This window comes from Miniopterus natalensis, chromosome 18 (genome assembly GCF_054644295.1).
Source record: "Miniopterus natalensis isolate mMinNat1 chromosome 18, mMinNat1.hap1, whole genome shotgun sequence".
NCBI classification, from domain to species: domain Eukaryota; kingdom Metazoa; phylum Chordata; class Mammalia; order Chiroptera; family Miniopteridae; genus Miniopterus; species Miniopterus natalensis.
The window spans coordinates 13,787,771-13,808,701 of NC_142098.1; the positions used below are offsets into that span (position 1 = coordinate 13,787,771).

The 20,931-nt window shown below is 57.7% G+C and overlaps 1 protein-coding gene across 1 annotated transcript in view; it reads right to left on the reverse strand.

The window, feature by feature from the left end:
• Positions 1–16,204, reverse strand: part of ZFPM1 (zinc finger protein, FOG family member 1) — a 73,747-nt gene extending 57,543 nt beyond the window's left edge. Inside the window, exon 1 of the mRNA XM_087827573.1 lies at positions 16,165–16,204. Within this exon, the coding sequence (XP_087683699.1) occupies positions 16,165–16,204 (40 nt within the window). The remainder of the gene's footprint in view (positions 1–16,164) is intronic.
• Positions 16,205–20,931: the final 4,727 nt, after the last annotated feature.

Sequence of the window (20,931 nt, forward strand, 5' to 3'; positions counted from 1 at the left end):
TTGGATCAAACCCCAGGCCTACACGAAGCACAGTCCATACAGGCCCTAACGTGCTCCTCACAACCTCAGAGGGCCTCATCTAAGGCTCAGGGGTTTCAGTGACTGGCCCAAGGGGACCCAACGAATGGAGGGCTGGGATTTGCATCCAGGCCATGTGGCTCCAGAACTGGCAACCTCGACCCCTCTAGGGTGAATGAGTGTCACAGTGATGACAGTCACCTTGGGGTGTGGACATTACAGCTTTGAGCCAAACCCTCTGGCTTGTCAAACACTGGCTTGTGTCTGGATTCCCAGAGCCCATCGGGCCAGGACAGAGTAAGTGGAGAGGTAAAGTCTGGTACAAGAGAGGGAGGAGAAGGAAGGGAGGAAAGGGAGCAGCCTCATGCACAGTTCCCCTGGGTCCCCACGCTGTGTGGCTGTCCTGGAGGCAGGTCTAGGCTGCATGCTAAGGTGGTGCTGGCATTTGAACTGGGCCCTGACTGTGCTGGTCAGCTCACGCAGGGGCCTGGCACTTCTCCCACCATGATACCTCATTCCCGGCTCAGAGCTTTGCCTTTGTTGCTCCCTCTGCCAGGAACATTCTTCCCCCCACACAAGACCAACCAAATGTTTCTGCTTAAAGTCTGCTTCAGTGTGGCCGCCTCGCCTTTCCTGATCATAGTCCCCCAGCTACAGGGGATCCCCAGCTATAGGGGATCCCTCCATTCTTCTCTATCTCCCCACCAGCCTGGGTCTCCATGTGAAGGTCACCATGATCCCTGGTCCAGGCCCCCCACACAGTAGGTACTCATTTCAAGTTAGAGGTCAGCCTGTATGTCCCAGTTCTCAGGCAGCCAGCCCCTGAAGGAGTGAGTTCCAATCCTGTCTCCAGGCTGGGGACCTTGCTGCCCACTGTGTAAGGACCCCAGCTCCCACACTTTAGAGCTGTCTGTGACACGTTCTCTTGCAGGTACTTTTTCTTCCAGCTTCCTTTCCCCCTTGGGTTTGCTTTGTTCTCCTGGGAGGGGCCAGGATGGGAATAGATTTAGAAATCAACTGAAGGATAAGTTATTGAGCACCTACTGTATGCCCTCCACTGTTCTGGGGGAGACAGAGCTGGTGGTAGAATGGGGACTCCTCTCGGAGAGATTTCCAGACAGGTGTTAGGAGACCCCTCCCAAGTGAAGCTGCCCAGAATGTCCTTCCACTCCCATGCACCGAGTCCCTGAGACCCTCCCCCTCCCCACCCCTGGGAGGCACTATCACCCCATCGGAGGCCGAGAGAGGTGAGGGGCTTGGCTAAGGTCACACAGTGGCAGCCTGGTTCTGGCCCGACACCCCCCCACTCCGTTTCCTCCCCTTAGATCTCAGCCCAAACTCGTTCCCTTTTCACCCTTGTTATTTTTCCACTTACGCATTTTTGAAAACGCCCACGCCTGTGGCTGGTTTTCGGGTCACCAAGCTCTAGTAGTGCCACGGGAGCTGGGGGCCTCTGGCTAGGCCTACCTAGGCCCCATCTTGCTGACAAGATATCCCGGGGGGGTGTGCAAAGTGATTTTGAACACAATGAGAATCCCCCAAAGTTGCTTGAACACTTCCTACAGACATGGTCTGTCACGCAAATTTCTGAAAATGGGAAATCTGGAACACCCCAAGTTTCTAGAATGTGCCACAGCCACAGAAAGAGTAGGGAACCCCCATTGAACTTCTTTCTCATTGTGTGAATGGGGAAACAGGCCCAGGGAGCAAAGGGGCTTGCTGAAAGGCACAGAAAACACCCTGGGAGGCAGAGACCAGACCCTCCTATTTACAGAGGGGGAAGCAGGCCTGGCAAATGGGGTGGAACTGTCATTCATAAAGTTGGTGCTATAGAGAGCCTGGCAGAATTAAGTTCTGGATAAAAATCATAGCTGAAGGAGGGCAGAGAGTTGGGGGACAGCATGCAGACAGTCTGGAGGTGCCCAGACACAGGGAGTAGTAGGGGAGGCTGGCCAGCCTTGAGCTGTCCCCACCCTGCTTTTGAACTTGGTGTTTCCATCTGGGAGTCAGAGTTGGCAGTGCTGATCTCAGGAACACACAAATCCTCACCCCCTAATTCAGGCTGTGGGGGTTTGGGCTCTGAGGGTCAGCAGGAGGTCATCCAAAGGCCAGCCTGCTCATCCCCCTGCTCCAGGCAAATGGGTAGCCTCAGCAGCAAGGTCTGGAGAGGCCAGCTCTTCCAAAGCTGGGAAAGGGGGGATTTCCACCACTAGGGCAAGTCTGGGCTGGGACACTGGAGGAGGCCCCGCTCCTCAGTGATCAGCCAACCCTGGGTCACACTCACGCTTATTTGCATGCCCTGTTTCCAATGGCTGCCACCATACAAGTTAGGGCCTTGGTTCCCTGGCTGAGGGGGTGCCTGAGGGGAAGTTGTTGGGTAGGCAGGATTGGGGGGCCAGGCTAGGGGTGCTGGGCTCAGGGGGGGCCTTGGTTGGGGGATCAGGCAAAGGGCAATGGGCTCTGGGAGTGCCAGACTCTGGGGGCTGAGATCTGGGGGTCCTGAGCTCTGGGACTGCCAGCCTGGGGGCCTGGGCCGTGAGGAACTAGGCTGGGCTCTGAGGGGTGCCAGGCTCTGGGTGACTGACCTGCCCCAGCCCCAAGTCTGGGATACAAAGGGATGCTTGCTGCCTGGGGAAGACTGTAATGGTGCAGGCTCTTCCTTTTCCTCTAAGGTTCCCCTAAATCCTCAAATGCTACCTACTCTCCCTACACCCCCCCCCCCACACACACACACTCTTAGGAACTCAGAGGGGGAAAGATAATGACCTCAGGTCACACAGCCAGGAGGCAGCAGCACAGCTAGAACCTTACCCTAAATTCTAGCCCTGCAACCCCAAGGCTAGGTCCTTCTCTCCTGGGGGGCCTGTAGGGGATAACTTCTTAATTTTAGTTGCCTTGTCTCAGGGAGGGCTATTTTTTGGCTTCCTTGGCGAAACAATGATGATGGTGGTTTTAAGAGAACCTGAGCCACCCCTTCCCCCAGCTTTCACCTTAGATCTAGTGGCACCACTTTCTTGGGGCTACATGAGTTGTGGGGTGGTGGGCTCCTGGGTGTGTGTATGAGTGTGCTCCTGCTTTTGTTCCTGGCATTTTGGTGGGTGAGATAAGGGGAAACAACAGAACTGCTCAGAGCAGCAGGCAGATAGATGACGGCGATAGGACTCCTCCACCACACAGGCCTCTTGCCCTTTTTTTTTTTTTTTTTTATCACAGTTCCCTTTTCTTTCTTTCTTTTTCTTTCTTTCTTTCTATTGGGGAGGGGTAGGGTGGAACATCCCCCCACACCCAGCCCTGAAGTGTAGCAACCAAGGGGTGGGGCCTCCCTCTCTCTGGCTCCCTCCAGCTGTGTCCAACAGACTCAGCATCCGGGCCCAGAGCTCTCAACTGGAAGGGGCAGGGGTCCTGGGATGGTTGCCACCATGGGGACAACAGCAGTGGGCACACCTGCCCTTGCAGGGTGAAGACCCTGGGTCCCTCTCATCAGCTCACAAAAGGGCCCTCCTGAGGGGGGGATGACTTTCTATTTTATGGAGGGGGGCAGGGAGGCTCAAAGAAGATACAGGACAAAAGTGGGTGGGGCTGGAATTTGAATCTGGGCCTTGAGGCTGGTGATCTGGAGACTGGGTGCTGAGCTCTTCCCTTGAGAAGTCCTTCGGGGGCCCTCCGGACGACTGGCCAGCGCAGGCCCCTGACTCCCAGCCCAAGGCCTGCAGGGCAGGTCTTAGTATCTTCAGCCAAATTTTACAGATGTAGAAACTGAGGTTCAGAACAGGGCAGTGCCTGTCAACCACAGAGACGAGGTAGGCTGTACTACACACTCCATGTTCCCTCTGGCTCTCGTTAAAAACCAGAAATGAACTCCAGGCCCATAGGACAAATATTCCAGAACCACCTGCATCACTGTGGGATAGGATAGGGCCCTGGGCCTCTGCAAACCAGAGCTATTTGCCAAAAAGAGTGCAGGAAGAATGCTGGTAGGATCTGTGCAGCAGGCAGCCCCAGAGCCCCTTGCCCTTGCACATACTCCTGTACATGTCCCGCAGAGAACCCCTGAGTCCCTAATGCTTTCCCCATTTCTCTCCTGTCTCGTTCCTCAAAGGACAGGGAGGCTGGAATTACAATTATGCCCAAAGTTCAGGTAGGAAACTAAGGTCCAGGAGCATTAAGTCACTTGCTTAGACCACCTGCCCAGGGGCCAGGAATCAAACCCCAGTCATACCACCCCACACTTGCCCCCTCCCCTGCATGTGCACTCATTTTACTAAAAAATAGCTGACGTCTCTTAGAATACTGAAAGAAATCAAACTCCAAGACAGAAAGAAACCAGCTTTATCATAAGAGGAGCCAATTTTCTGGGGGCAGATGTAGAGGCACCTATCATCTACTGCTCTTGGACAGGGCTGTGTGGCCCAGGGCAGTAGCTCACCTTGATTAGGCCTCTAAGCCAGGGTCTTTATTGCTCCCTCCCAGGCTGTGTGACCTTGGGTGAGTTATTTAACCTCTCTGAGACTGAATCCTTCAAGGAGAAATGAGGTCAGAGATGCCCTTCCCAGGGCTGCTGGGAGTACTCTACAGGATAACACAGGTCAAATCCAGGCCTGGCATACAGCAAGTGCTGAGTAAAGGGAGTCCCAGAGCCATCCAGAAATGCCGCTGACTGCCCACTCAGGCTTCCTGCCTCTGGGCTCACAGAGAATCTCATTTTTTTAGTTGCTTTAAAAACCAATGTAGAAAGCAGAGAAATGGCCAGTTGCCTTGTGCCTGCTGGGAGTCCCCGCAGTCCCTCCAGAGGGCTCTCTGCAGCGAGGGAGGCAGGCTCTGCCTGGCCACTGCCCCAGCTGGCATGTCAAGGCTGCCAGGGCCTTGGTTTCTCCTCCCAAACAGCTGGGTGTCCCTCTGCAGGCGCTGCTCCCACCACGGCTGCCTCACCTGTCCCTCACCGGGAGGATTAGCCACACGCCGGCCCTAATCATCGCTAATCGCGCCATCAGCGCTGGATCTCGGATCAGTTGAAGGATGCGGCTTTATCCAGACAGACTTGGAGATGGCACCTCAGTCCCATTTGGGTGCTGCTGTCACTCGTGGCAGCCAGGCAAGCCTCGGAAGGCAGGATGGCTGGGATGAGGCAGGGAAACAACTGGGAGCCCTCCCCTTCCCCAACTGGCAAATGGGGCTTTGCTTAGTCCCTCAACATTTATTGGGCACCTATTGTATAACCAGTCACTGTGCTAGGTGTCCAGGAGACAGAGGCCTGAACAGGCAAAATTCCTGCCCTTTGGGGCACTGCATCCTCTCCACAAGCCTGCGTCTGTTTAGAAAAACTGAGGCACAGAGCTGTTCCCCAAAAGTTAAGAGTCCAGGCAGCCAGGTCAAGGCGAGGCTTAAATTGCCCCCCAGAAGGCACAATTCCTTCCAACGTGATTCCTCCTTCTGAGGGAGGCCTGCTTTGCCTCCCCGGCCAGGCCCCTGGATGCTGTCTTTGTACCAAAACCTGGGAGGTGCGTGCTGGACACTCGGAGGTGCACAGCCTGCCAGGGGCCAGGAAAGGCCAGAGAAACAGCCAAGGGCTCCCCTCCAGGGCCCCCACCCTCCCCGCCCTCCTCCCTACCTTCTTTTTCAAAAACATAATTTATCTGTGTATTATCAAGAAATCCAGACACTTTAATCAGTGAGCTATGAAGTCAGAATTTCCATTCTTATCTGCGGGAGGAGTGGAAATGGAGGAGATAGGCGCAGGAGCGGATCGCTGGTGGGGAATGTTAATGGGTGGAGAGGCTGGGCTATTGGCCACGGAGAGGCCGTATCTCCCCCATTATCAAGGCGGTATCTCGCCAACCATCTCAGCGCAGTAATGGGGCCAGTTCAACTTTCCGAGTTATCACAGGAGCTGAAACCTGCGCCTGCCAGAGGCCCGGACCAGGAGACAGTTCGGGGCAGACTGGGCTCCGGCCTGCTAAGCTGGGAGGGAGAGGGGGACTGCTGGCCTGGTTGTGGCCCCCCAGGGCCTGGGTGCCTGCCGACCCTCAAGGCCACCACAAGTGTAGGGGTTCCCCCCTGCTCTCTTGGAAAATGTTTGATTTTTGGTGGAGCCAGGTGTAGGTATATTGAGTAGGAAGGGAAACTGAGGCAGGAGGCCACCTCAAGGTCCCAATGGGGCTGGGTGGTCCCAGGCCCTCCTAAGCTGTGCCAGGCCCATGAAGCAGAAAGATGGATGGTGGTGTGGGGGCATGGCAGGTGGGACTAGGGTGTGAACAGCCTGCCCTCCTACCTTGAGACCTACAGGGTCCCCTGTTACTTGCCTGGGGACTTTTCTAGCCCCAAGCCCTGGCAGCAGGAAATATCAGTAGGATGGTGACACACTGGTGGGCTCTGCCCCTATAGGTCCTGACCTAAGGTTTGGCTGAAACTCCACAGCCCCTTGGCACCCTGGAGAGCCTGGGGTATGCTCAGTGTGCCCCTCAAATGCTGAGGGCCTCCTGCCTGCCAGCATGGGACACCCTGGGGGGTGGGCCCAGAGCCCATAAACAGAATACCTCTGTCCATTCAGAGGAAGCAGTCCTGAAATGCACTCATTCCAAGTCCCTGGGGACCAAGGGCTCCTACTCAAAGAGGAGCAGCTAAGGTATGGCCCATGGGTCTCATTCTGGGACCCCTCCTGCCTGCAGCTCCTGTCTGAAACCTGCAGCTCTGGTGGCTCTCCTGTACCTGGAAGGCTGGGAAGCAGCCACCTTGGCCCAGAAAAGGAGAGGGACTTACCCAAGGCCACCCAGCCAGCATGGAGACCAGAGCTGGATGCTGCAGGAACCACTGGAAGGCCTCGGTTTCTGAACTGGAACTTGGAACTTGGATGTGGCCAGGCCCAGCAGGGAGCACAGAGCTCTACCCTGGAAAGCATCACTATAGTCATCTTCTCCCTCCCTCCTCCAGGAACCTGTTGTAGTTCTCGGTCTGACCTTCAAACTCTCTAAGTCTCAGTTTCCCTTCTATGTACTGGGCTAATCACTGAGCCTCCCATGAAGGTTGCTGGGGGAAGGCTATAGCTCATGGCTGTAAGTCCTTGGCACAGAGCAGAGGCTTAAGAAACACTCAGTTAATGCTTGCTTCAATGACAAATGGCCAATGAACCTGGGTGATCGAGAATGAGCTTGGGAACCTAGATAAGCTGGGGTGAATGGGGGAGGCCATGAGAGGCCCTATGGCTGCTCACAGCTCTGTCTTGGCTTTCTCTCTTCAGGCGCCAAGTGCCTATTGCCAGAGCAGCCCAAAGACCAGCTGAGAGGGCAGGCCCCACCCCTGCCCTGATCCCTTCCTGGGAGCTGAGAATCCAGCAATGTCCAGGATGGACCCACCACTGCCTGCAAGGTCCTGTTTCTACTGGGAGGGTCCTCTGGCAGCTCTTCCCCCAAAATCCCACTGCAGGAAGCAGCCAAGACCACCTGGCGCTGAGACCCCTCCCCCTCCCTGGGTCTGACTTGGGGGCTTGATGGAGAAAAGGGAAATTGAGGCAGGAGATTGTGATAGGCAGACTGGGAAAGCTAGAGGGCTTGAAGACATCAAGAGAAACTGAAAGGAAGCAGCCCAAGGGAGCCTGGAGAGGGGAGAGGTGTCCTTCTGTCCTCTTCATTTTAATTTGGTCAAAGAACGCAGATGACACACCAGCTCTGGCCCAGGCTATACCTCCCATGTCAAGTCTCATCTGTCTCAGTGAGATGCCCAGAGAGGTCTGTTCCATTTTGTAGGGGGAAACCGAGGCTCATAGAGGCTCAATGACTTGCACAAGGCCCAGGGGCCCTCAGAGCTCAGTCCAGTGTCCCCATCTTGTAGTAGTGGAGACAGGCTTAGGAAGGCGAAGTAACTTCTGCAAACCCAGAGTCCAAGAGTCTCAACCCCAGGATTCTACCTGTCTGTGGAAGTAACACCCACGTTCAGAGATCCCCTTGTGGTCTACCCTCCTTCCCAGTAAGCAACACACCTGCCAGTTATGGGGGAGGGGGAGCGCTGGAACATAGGGACCCAGTCTGGGAGCTGGGGCAGGGCTCACACAGACCACCCCATCCGTCCTGTCTCCATATTACTTATGTGCTATGTGACTGGTGCAGCCACCCACGCTCTCTGATCCTCTATTTCTTTGTGTGCAAAATGGGTTGAGAACCTTAACCTGCGTGTGTTTCAGGAGAACCACAAGAGAGGATGCCTGCAAAACGCCTAGCAGGTAGGTGCTCTCAGACACTGGCTGGCTGACTGGGGCTTTGTCCCCATTTCACCTACTTGACTGGAGGAACCAGGGGCAGCTGGGTTGGGCTCTGACCAGACCTGGGCTCGTGGGAGCTGCACACAAGCACCCCATCACTTCTTTTACGGGTGGGGGAACCAAAACTCTGAGAGTCCAAGCCTATCGGTCCAGGCAGGGCAGAATGGAGAGACAGGAGGCAAAGGGGAGGGCCTGCTTATCTGCCTCACCAGGCTCTGGCCCAAGGTCAGCTACCACATTCTTGTCCAGTGGGGTCACTGCCTTCTCCCAAACATGGGGCTGTGAGGAAGGGGAAGGAGGCAGGGAGGAGGAGAGGGGCTGGAGAGGCCCCAGGAAGATGCAGAACATTGGGGCAGATGGCCTGGAGGGCTGAGCAGGCACTGCCCAGATAAACCTCTGCCCACCTCCATGTCACAGACCTAGCTCCTATGTCACATGTCAGTCTCCATGGGCCTCAGTTTTCCTGCCTGTAAAATGGGTCAATCAATGACGATAATCATAATAGCAGGTAAGATCCCTGTGAAGGAAAGGACTAAGAGAGTTTGGGTGTTGGGCTTGCCCAGCCCAGTCAGGGCACCTCTGGCAACAAGTCCCTCCATTTTCAAAAACAAATACCCAAAGGAGAGGAAGGCAGAAGTTAGGGCTCTATGTTGAGTGATGGGCCCTTGGGGTCTCTGGCAAAATATCAGTAATACAGCCAGCAGCTCTCAGGGCCCCAGTGTCCACCAAGGACACAAATCCAGGTCAGCACTTTATAGTTTGCATCTGGGATTTCATGGACCCTACATGAAGGACCCAGGAGGAATCTGCTCTTATTAAGCTTCTCCTTCAGAAGTGGAAACTGAGGCATGAGAGAAGCCACTTGCCCCCAGGTCACAGTGAGGCCAGGACTCAAGGCTGAGCAGTGGCCCCCCCCGGCAGTGGCCTCCCACTCTGGAGGTGAGGGCTCACCTGCAGCCCAGAGCCCTCAGACGGTGGCCCAGGCCTGGAACTCAGAGCCCTGGCTCCCTGATATGGAAGATGGGGATGGGGATGGAACCCTAAGGCCCCCCCAAGAGAAGAGCCTCTGTCCTCAGCCCACCTGGTGGACCCTTGGACCACTTGCGTGGTGGGAGCAACATGTTACTCAGCAGCACGCAGCTCAGGTCCCCACCCGATCTGGGACCTCAGGTATGCTCCAACCACTGCTATTCATTGACACTACTGTGTCCTAGCCGTTTTCAGCTCTCAGCACAGCCACTGGAGCAGGCACCATGTTACATGCATTCTACACGTGAGAGAACTAGGGCTAAGAATGAAGGAGACACTCGCCAAGGTGCTCAGCTGGGAGGCTGTGGGCTGAAATGAAAGGCTGGGGTGGTCTCTTTCAGAGCTTGACCATCTCCCCTTTTACATGCTTGCCCCAAGGCAGAACTCAAGTCCTGACCTCTTGTGGCCTTCATGTCCTCATTTGAAAACTAGGGCACTGAACTGGGATGTGCCCACTGAACCAATGGGCAAACTGAGGCAGAGAGGGAGTGCCACACTGATGCTGCTTAGTACCCTGCCAGCAACCACCAAGTTTGCCTTTCTGCAGAGAACCCCCCCACTACTCCTGGACCGTTCTCCCAGGGCCACTGCTCTTCTGGTCCTGCCAATTGCTGGCTGGAGACACTTGGCAAGCCCACCCTCCTCTCTACTCTAGCTTCCACTTCGTCTATGAAATGGGCACAGGGACACAAGAGACTCTCACTTGGCTGCCTGGCCATGTGGTCCCTCAACTCTTGGATGGCTTGGTCCATAACCATCCAGAGCTCAGGTAGGGAGGTGAGGAGGTGTGGGGGGAGGCAGAGGAACATCACTGACCACTCCCCAGTACAGTCCCTCTTCCCCTCTCCCGACAAACAAGAGACCTCAGCCCAGAGAGGGCAAGTATTGTGACAAGGTTGTACAGCTTGGGTACTCACTTAGCAAGTCGTGGTGGAAATGAGCAGGAGGGGAAGGTCAGTGAGGCAGAGGGGTGGCCGGTGACTAGGGGCTGGCATAGTGAGCTCTGTGGGCCACAGGGTCAGGGAGTGGGTGGGGGCACTTTCCAGGCAGGGCCCTGCATGCGTTTTACTCCCTGGGAGTTTGGGAAAAGGGATTTCTCCATCTCACATAAGCTGGAAACTACAGATCTGACCCGAATGACCACAGAGATACTGTGGAGGAGCAGGAGGGGGAGGATGGTTTGGAGCAGCTGTTTCAGATGACATGTATTTCTCTCTGATCCTCACAGCTGTGCTCAGGCGCCAGCAATGGCATCACCCCATTTTGTGGATGGGGAAAACGGGGCTCACATGGGGTGGGCATTGCCCCTAGTCCCACTGCCAGTAAGTGGCACAGCTGGGATCCCAGCCATGTCGATTTCATGCCATGTATCCATTAGATCATTTATCTGACATAGAGTTCTGGAAGGCCCTCTGTGTGGGGACAGTACAGACCCAGTCCCTGCTCCCAGGGAATGAGTGAGTGAACAAGACTGATGAGGTCACTGTGGGAAGGGTGAGGAATGATCTGCTTGTGAGGGGCTCTGAGCTGAGACCTGTGCCAAGGCACTGAGGCTAGAAGGGACCAAAGGAACCCAGAGAGAGAGAGAGAGAGATCCTCTGAGTCTTAGGTTGTGCACAGCCCTGGTGAGGGGCTCAGCCCCAACGAGTGCAGGCTCTCCCCTTCTCACAGGGCCACAACCATTGCAGCTTGAAGGAAGCTGAGCTCTTACCAGGGGGGCCATCTGCTCCCTTCTGCCACAGCCAAGGACACTGAGGCCCACAGAGGGCCAGAAGACATGGTAGAGCCCCCTTTACCCCAGGCCACTCCTGCCTGAATGGGGAACAGCAGACTAGGTCCAGAGAGCACACATGTGGCTGTGGCCTCAGTTTCCCCCTCTGTGAAATGGGGACAGTAGCCAAGAGCAGCTCCAGAAATATCCAGGGGTATGGTGGCTGAGTGGACAGGAGCTGAGCCAGGTGCCCGAGTGTGGCCCGGTCAGCCTACGTGAGGGCCCAGGCCTGGGTCTATGGGGTAGGTGATACCAATCGGCGAGGCAACAGCTGCCTCCAGGAGGAGGCCTGTCGATGGTAGATAGGCTGGCCGGGAGTATTATTCACGAGCCCGTCAAGCCCCAGGAACGTCTGGTTGGCATAGAAACAGGAGATAAGGGGTACAATTAATGGCATCGCATTCCCTCCTCCTTTCTTCCTCAACTGACCCATTTAAATCGCTGGCGGTGCTGGTGCCATGCTGGGCTCCTGGTGACCTCGGGGAGGGGCTGGCTGGGCAGCCAGGACTAGGCCAGGCTCAGGCCCCCGGGTAGGGCTGGGTGAAGTCTCTCTGGGGACCACTCCTGCGCAGGAATGTCTCAGGAAGGAAGCCATGGGAGACTCGGCAAGGGCAGGGCTGGGAAAGACCCTAGGGTGCCATTGCTCCCAGAGGCCCATTCCACAGGTGTGGAGACTGAGGCCCGGGGAAGCCCAGAGGCAGGTAGAGGTGAGAGGACTTTGAGAAAGCAGTGTGATGTTCACAGACATACTGGTTCAGAGTGAGGGGCCAGGCTGCCTGCATTTCAACTCTTGCTTTGCCACTTTCTTAGGTGAGAAATTTAACCTCTTTGTGATTGTTTCTTTAGATATAAGTGGCAATAAGAATAGGACCTGCTTTAAGTTAATATGTAGCATGACACAGAGAAAACTCTGTAAGTATTAGCTATTATTAATGTTATTATTACTATCAAATGAGCTGACTGTGTTCCCCGAGGCCCAAGAATGCAGGAAAACCAAGAAGAGTCTGAAGCTGGGTGAAGTCCCACCATCAAGGGTAAGACGCTCAGTTCTGGAGTACACCAGAGCCCTGCTCAAGTCCAGGTTCAGGAGAAGGGGCTATGAGCAAATCCTTCCTGGTCTCTAAACCCTCTCTCCCCTTTGCTCACGATAGCTCAATCCCCATGCCCCCAGGGCTCTGGGGATGGGGCAAAAGCCAGCTAAAGGCTGTGCTTAGGTGCCTGTCAATCTCTGGACAGCAGGCACAGTCAGTCACACCTATTTTTCAGAGGCTGTTGAAGTCAAAGTAACCTACCCACAGTGGCTCAAGTCAGGGGCAGCCAGGTTGCCACAGATCCCTCTTTCCCAGTTTCTCTGCCATCACAGTGGGATGGCAGACATTTCAAGGTGGCCCCTGGGAGCCTGGCAGACTCCAGGTGCCTCCCACACATGGAAAGAAAGGGCGCATGGCTCTGTGCAAACGATTGTGCTCATGTTCATAAAAACTTGCAGGAGACCACCTCATCTCCTTTCGGGGCCTAACCCAGGCTCTGCCGGAACTGGCCCTTGCCAGAAGGCATAGCCAGCCCCACAGGTGGGTGTCAGGCTGCTGCAGAGAGCAGGCAAGTAACTTTGAAGCTCGGAGTAAATTAGTCATCCTGTGGCCACCAATAATTTGTTTAATCAAACTCTGAGAATGTGTGAAAAACAGCACCATCTAAGATGAAGCTGGAACAGCTGTCGGGGCTGGGACTGGTGGAGACTGTCTGGCCAGGCAAGGCCTGGTATCTTCTGGAAGCCCCTTGCTTGGCTGGCCTTGGTTTCCACTTGGTGTCTGGATCCATGGTCCCCAAGGGCCCTACCACTATAAAGGGACTCTTGGCCCCTGGACAGCCCTTCTGACCTGGGGGTGTACTCCTGTCTCCATTTTTTCAGAAAGGGAAACTGAGGCCCAGCCCCACCCTCCTGATCTCATCCCTGCCTCCTCACACAGGCTATCCCTCCCCTAGCATCACATGACTCTCAGCCCTTTATTCACCCCCACAACAGCCAGGAACCATAATCCCATTTTTCAGAGTTAGAAACTGAGGCCTGTCCCTCAGGCACCCCCATGTCTAGCCTCTTCCTCACCTCCCTGGAAGTCCCCCCCCATTCTAGAAAGTGTCCCTGACTACCCATCTGCTCTCTACCCCCTACCCTGTCTCAATCCCTCCCATCTCCCCAAGGCAGTGCAGTGTGACCCTGTGCTTGCATACAGCAAGTGCTCAATAAAGACATACTGAGTGAATCAAGGCAGATCTAAGCAGACCTTCTCTCCTAACTTGGGGGACCTGCTCAAAAAGAAACCAGCACACTCAGCCCCCCCCCTGCCCCCCCCCCCCCCCCCCCCCCCCGCCCCCCAAACAGCCTGGGCAATAGAAACCACCTTGGTTTGTTTTTTTTTTTTCAAGAAAACTCCAAGCAGGTTACACCTCACACTTGCCAGAAACGACACCAACCCCAACATGATTCAAGAGGAAAAACACCCTATCTCCTGCTGGAGGTGCCAACCCCACCTCTGGTTGTCTCACACCATCTAATAGAAATTAGGGGCGGGGTGTCCTCCCCTGCCCTCCCCCCTCCTGGCCAGCACAGTCACTTTCCTTTCATTTTGACGGACTGTACCACCCGCAGGGGGAGGACCAACTTCTTGGCAATTAAGTGTGTTTGGGATGAAAACTCGCCCAGACAAACCAACCCAGGCGAGGAGGCCCACTCCCCCGCCCCCGCCCCCGTTTGAGGCCCCCACTGGCCCAGCCGAGACACCCCCGCGCTGTTGTTGCCTTGAACCGGAGGGGCCTGGTGGCCATAGATAAGGACTCTTATCGTACTTGGCGATCACCATCCGGCCGACCGGCCCAGGCGTTTATCGGAGCTCACATCGACCCGGGCGGGAGGAAAGCTCAGCGGGCCGGGGGAACCGGGGGTCCCGGGCCGCGCTCTGCCCATCGCTCCCCGCCGGAGCGGCCGGGCCTATCGTCTCAGCCATCTGGCCGGCCAAGGCCGCGCTCCCGCCTCGCCCTCCCCCGCTCCCACGTTTGAAGTTAATAAATGGAAGCGCCTATCGCCGCCGCCATCGGTTACTCGCCTTATCAGCGCGGCACATCTATCTCTGCGCGGAACAAAAGGCGCACAGAGGCGCGGGCAGCTGCGCCCCGGCTTTGGTGAGGGAGTGGGGGGCGGCGGCCCCACTAGCTCGGCCTACTCCGCTCCATACCCGCGGCCTGGTTGCAGGTGAGGCCACTGTGGCGAGCGCACAGCTGCGACGGCCGCGCGCACAGCCGCGGGCAGAGGGCAGGCGGGCGGGCGCCGCCGCTTGGTGACAATCAGCGCTCGCATCTTAACGCGCCAAGATCTGCCAAGGGGAGGAGGCGCCCGGGGCCGCGAGCTGCAGGGAGACTACCCGGCCCCGCCTCCCGGGCTGGGCCCCTACTTCTGCCGGGGTCTTGGGAGCGCGGAGGGTGGGCAGCGGGGACTCGCCGGCGCGCACGCTGCAGCCCCCGTCCCCAAAGCGCACTGCTCGGCCGACCCAGCTGGGCCCGGGCGCTCGCCCCGCTTTAGGCCCTTATCGGCGCTGGCGATCGGTTCCCAACCTGCGATCTCCCTGCCCGCGCTATCTGCATTTCTCATCACGCTGAAACACATACACATACGCACACACGAGAACAGACCGATCAGTGGCGCACAGGGGAGGAGGGGAAAAAGAAACTAGAGAACGCGCGCAGATCGGGACCCGTGGGTGGTTTTAATACTTGAGTTGACTTGATAGAAGGCGACTTTCTGAAAATAGGTCCCACTTGTACATTGAGGGAGTCGGATTACGGGAACCCGGATTCATGCTCGCGTTCTCCCCCTCCCCCGGACCTCGGGAGTAGACACTCCCCCAGGAGTTCGCATAGGCGGTCCTGGTGGCAGTGGTCATGTGGACAGAAGTGGCAGTGCCCGGTGCCTGGGGCTGGGCAGCGGGCTGGCCCGACTACCTGCCTGTCTGGCCTGGGAGATGCGACCCCCGGAGGAAGTCCAGCGCCTCCGCCCTGGACGCCCAAGCACTAAGTTATTATTGGCGTGGGGCGGGGAGCCGCGCTTCCTGTGCGCTCGCAGTTGCTCCTCGCCTAGCCGCGTGGCCCCCAAGAGTGCGGGGCACTCTTATCGCAGGGGCATCGGCAGTGTGGGGCATCTCAGAAGCCGCCTAGCCCCCCTGGGAGTGGCCCGCAGGCCGGAAGGGCGAGAAACTTGGACGCGCACAAAGGCGACCTTGGCCCGGGGCCGAGCCCCCTCTCTGACTTGGAGGCGGGGTGGGGAGATGGGGGGGGGGGGGTACCAGCAGGCATCCGAGCGCACCTTCTGCTGCCGGTGCGGCCTGGGCCGGGTCGGACTTCCAGGAGGCTGTCTCCAGGCGTGGAAGGCTCGAGTTTGAGACCCCGGCGACAGGACACCAGGGTCTGAGCAGCTGGAGCCGAGCGCTCCGGCTGCGGTAGCTGCACGCCCCCGCCCCACCCCCCGCAAGCCACGTGGCTCTTTGGCCAGCAGGAGTGGTGGTGGGCGCAGGCCGGCTCCTGCCACTTGGCCATGAATTTCCACGCGGCCCCGGGTGTCCCCTCTCCTCCCAGGTCTCGTTTCTCCCTCTAGATACAAAGCCTGGGAGAGTCAACCGCGCAAGATAAGATCACAATTTCAGCCCGTCCCGACAGAGCGATCTTATCAGGATGGGACTTGCAGAATGGAATATTTTAAACTTTATCTGAGCCCAGATCGGGGCCGCCTTATCGCCGCACCATCTCGGGGATGCGGGGTAGGGTCGGCCGCGAGGTAGACGCGCCCCAGCCACCCGGCTTTCCGCACTTTGGGCGGACACCCCTCTGGGCCGGACCCCCGGTGCTGAGCCGAGACGCGGGGGCCCAGCCCGCCGCGAAGATTAGATTACGGCGCGCTTGGCACAGAGCGCGGGGGGCGCGGCGCGGGGTGAAGGTCGCTTGCGCGGCGGGCAGAGCAGGGCGGGTGGGGGGCGGGCGGGGGGACGGCCGGGGTCGGGGACGGCGGGGGTCGGGGACGGCGGCGGGCGGGCAAAGTTTGACTCACGCTTGATCTGCCGGGGATTGCTCTGTTTCCTTCTGGACATGTCTCCGGCGCCGCGTGCCCTCCCGGCGGCCGCCTCTAGCCCCTGGCGGGCGGCGGCGGGCGGCGGGGGCGCAGCGGAGCCGCGGGACGGCTCATGCCCTCGGCCCCCGGGCTCCACAGCCACCCGGGCCCGCGCCCCCCAGCCCGTGGCGGCCGGCCCGGAGCCGCTGCGGAGGCCGGAGGCTCGGCCCTGCGCTGCAAGCGCGCGGACCGCCGGGGGCGGCGGGCGGCGGGCTGCTGCCGGTCCTGGGCTCCCGCGCAGACGCCGCCGCCGCCGCCGCCGCCGCCGCCGCCTCCGCTCAGCTTTTCTCAATGGAACCTGTGGGCAGCGCACGGCGAACCGGGCGGCCAGGACCCGGTCGCTCCGGGAGGGCGGGCCGGCCGGGGCGGGGCCTGCTGGTCACGGGCGCCGCGCCTCCGGCCCCGCCCCCGGCGCGGAGGGCCCGCCCCGGCCGGCACAGAGCTGGCCCCGCCCCCGCCCGGCGCCGCGGCCCCGCCCTCAGCGCGCAGCCTCCGCCCCGAGGCCCCGCCCACGGCCCTGGGTAGACCTCTGGCCTCGACGCCTCCTTCGGCCCTGAAGCTTTGTCCCCAGGCCTCTCTGGGGCTCGGCGACCTATTCCGTGCCGCCGCGCCGCGGCACTGCCTCCGGCCGTCCTCCGGGCCTCCCTGGGCCCGCCCCTCGGCGCTAGCCCTGCCCCCAGCCTGACGGCCCCAGGCCCCGCCCCGACGCCGAGGCCCCGCCCCCGCCCGCGGCCTGGCTCCTCCCTCGCCCCGCCCCCACCCTGTCACTCGCGCTCGGGTCCTCGGTCCGCTCAGAACGCCTGGGTCCTGCTCCCTCCTAAGCCTGCGAGAGGCGGGCAGTGAGGCGTCAGGGAGCTCAATGCCCTGACACCTCTCATTTATCTTAAATCCGATTTGGGGTGTGTTGCCAGCTCTGGCGGGCGAGGGCTTCCGTCCGAATCTCCAGTGGAGGCAATATCCCCAGGGTCCGCCACCCCAGAGGCCGAGACCCCCGAATGGAGAGCGGGGACCTCGGGTCCTCCCCCCTTGGGCTGAGATCTGGCAGGAAATCTGGGAAGGCGTGGAAGCTAGAGGCCTGTTCCTGTGCCCCCCGCCCAGCAGCCCGCTGGCATCACCCTATGGAACCTCTTCTCTGCGGGGCGCCCTGCTGGAGGCCCAGGAAGCAGGCCCCTCAACGGGCTAAGGGAACCCCCATGCCCCCCCCCCCAACTGGGCAGTCGGAAAGGAGCGAGGGTCCTAGGGTCAGTGCTGTCTGTTCCAGTCTTGAGAATGGAGACGATGTTCTTGTCCTTTGGGATATATCCATGGGATCCCAGAGGCCCCCCATTTTCAGTGAGGCTTCCTCAAGGTTACACAGCTTTAGGGTTGTCCCCAGGAGCACAATTGTATTCTTTTAATATTCTTGGGCTGAATTTCATGCCTGTCCCCTCTCCTCGGTATTCACAAGAAATAGGGAGTTAGTGGGGCCCCAGGGCTACCAGGAAGACTCTTTGCAAAGGGTCCCACCCACCTGGTGGCAGATGATCATCACCATTGTCATGTGCAGAGGCTGGTTGAATGCTGAGCCTTCTGCCTGTGAGACCTCCACCCCATTCTGACTCCTGTTACCTTTGCCCCTCTCCATGGGTAAGGAGAAGGGTTACCCCCTGGAGCCTGGGCACTCTCCCCTGCCCTGCCACTACTCTTGGAGGGTTTCTGGGCAGTAGAGTGGCAGGCAGTGCAGGAGGCTGAGGTCCACCCGGGCCCACCCACTGCCACTGGACAGACAAAAAAACACACACACTAAGTCTGGGAGGCCAAGAGACCAGCCCAGGGTCACACAGCTCCCTACCCAAGGCCAGTGGGTATAGCCTTCCTAGAGCTGCCTGATGCTGTACCCTCTCACTGAGGAGCATGGGGTGCATGGCTGGCTGGTTCACTTAGCCCAAGGCTCCCACAATGTTTGTCAACTGAATGAGGAACCCCAGCTGTCTGTGCTTCCCATTGGACTTTACTGCCTTCCCAAAGATGGGGACTTGGGAGTCAAAGGGATTCCTGGAGGAGGTGGCCATGGGCTGTGTCTGAGGCTCCGTGCATACCCAGGTTAGTGCTGCTGAAATAGCTGGAGATCTGTTAAAGAGGACCCTGAGGGTCAGCAGGAAAAAGAGCCATGATCTTTTAGTGGTATCTGTCAAGGATGCAGGATGAGAAATAGGCCTCACTTTGGCCACTCCTTTGCCCATAAACTGAGGCCCTGAGAGGAGAAGCATACCCAAGTCACCCAGAGACTTAGGAGCAGAAACAGAACCTGCTGACCAGGACTGGCTACATCATTTTTAGGGCCCAGTGCAAAATGAAAATGTAGGTCCTCTTGTTCAAAAATTAAGAATTTCAGGGCAGCAACAGCAGAGTGTTAAACCAAGTGCAGGACCTTCCCAAGTGCTGCAGGCTCCATGTCCCTGCACAGGCCACAGGCCCACGAAGCGCCATAACAGCTCTGATCCAGGTAAGAGCTGTTTCTGGAACACTTTTGTTCTGTGCTTTGCCTCTCAATCTGCTCTGCAGGGGACATTTTTATCTCCATTATACAGCGGAGGAAACTGCCTTGCTGGTGATCAGTGGTGATGCTATAGGACCTTGAACACAATACTATGCCCTCAGAGGAGGTCTGTTGATAATGGAGGTAAACTGAGGAAAGAGGAGCGAAAAGTGTTGAAAGGAAGGCCTGGAGGAGCAAATGCCTCTGCTTGAGGAAGTCAGGGAAGGCTATCTGGAGGAGGTGACATCTGAGTGGGGCTTTGCAGGGGTCCCTGATCAGGTAGGAGGGGCGGAGCAGGATGTAGGGTTGCTGAGGGTGTCTTACCTAGCCATCTCCATCCCCCATGGGCTGCCCATTTGGGAACCCTAATTTCCACCTGTCCCTGTGTCTGTGAGGAGTGCTGGGATTCACATCCAAAAGTCATTAGTGAAGAAAACAGAACAGTCTGAATGGGGAGCTGTCAATGCTTGCTGTGGAGCTGGGAGGGGCTTTGTATGAGCTGGGCTGCCCTGACCAAGGCCTTGTTGTTCTCTGCTCGCTGGATTTCAAGGCTAATAGCAGGCTTCCTGGAGGCATCCCAGGAGGCTCCAGGGGTGTCTGGCCCAGGAAAGCCTCCTGAGCATGGCTCTGTCCTGGACACCCACTCTAGGGGCGATGTCATGGTCCATCACCAGCATTTCCTAAGCGCTTTCTTTGGACTGGTTCATATTCTCTCAGGAAGTCTTTGTGCAATCCTCTGCTGGTTACGACCACTAGGGTCACCCAGGCAGAAAGTGGCAGAGCTGGGCCCAGGACATAGTGTTCAAGGTTGTTGTGGCAGTGATGAAGACACTAAGGCTCAGAGTGGTCCTCTAGCTCAGAAGTGGCTGAGTTTCTTATAATCCCAGGCAGGCTAACTCCAGAGTCCATGTTCTTAACCCTGGCCTGGGAGCCTGGAGAACTGGGTTGGAATCCTGTCTCTGCCTTTTTAGAGGAGAGGGTGTGACCTGAGCCTTAACCAATCCGATCCTTTGTTTCCTCTCCTGTAAGTTCAGGTGCCTTTGACCCCTCAGGGCTCCTCTAGCTTTGATGCTACTGTGGTCCTAGGCTCATGCCTGGTCTTGCTCTGCCCTTTGACCTGTGAGCATGCTCTGATGCCCTGCCCCAGAAGGGTGGCCCATGGCTGGGCAGTTGCTGTAGGTGGGGGAAGGAGCTAATTGTGCCACCTCCTGCATGCCAGGCCCTGCACTGATTGTTGGGCTCTGACCAAGGGAGCCACAGAGTATTCTAGCAAATTAAGCTGGACATTGAAGAATCAGGAGGATGCTCAAGAAAGAGTGATGGGAGAAAGGCATTCTCAGCTGAGGGCAGAGCAAGTGCAAAGGCAGGGAGGGCTGAGTGTAGAGTCTCAAATACTTGGGGCTGCAGCAGATTATGGCGTAGAGCGGGTCCTGAGGCCAGGCTAGATGAAGGGTCTCAGGACACCAGGCCCACCAAGAGTCCTCCTTCTGCTTCACTGTCCCTCCAGTGCTCATGACTTCACCTCCTTAGAGCTCCTAAATGCCCCCTGAGATACTACCACCACCCCATCATGCTCTAAGCCTCCCTTACCCACCACCCTAACCACAGCTGCCCCCACCCCACTGGTTCCCCAAAGCCACTCCTGTCCCCACTGCTGGTGATAACCTCTGCCCTGCTCTTACCCTCTCTTCTGAAGCTCCTTGTACAAAGGTCTAGGTGTCCTGCAGGCTGGGCCTTTGCAAAAGCTGTTCCAGCTGCCACATGCACCCTTCCCTCCCACTGCCTGGCACTTCCCTCCCACTTCCCTTCCTCAGGGAAGCCCCTGGCTTCTCCCAGACAAGATCCTGCTCCAGCTTGCGGGAACCAGAGGCCTCTTTCACAGAACTCAGTGCTCTGTCATCTTACACTAGCAGCCATGAGAGTAATGTCATGGAGGATTCCTTGGTGTCAGGCCCTGTACTGAACACTAACAGAGATGGATGCACTATCTGCTCATAATGGCTCTTTGAAAAGACTGATAAAATTTCCATTTGCCAGATGAGTAAACTGAGGCTCAGAGAAGTGAAGTCACTTGCTCAAGGCCACACAGCAGGTAAGTGGCAGAGCTGGATTCTCCCTAGGAAATCCACACCCTCCTGCTCCAGAATGAACACGGGTTGCTGTGTTGGAGGGAAGGGGGCCTAGTCTGT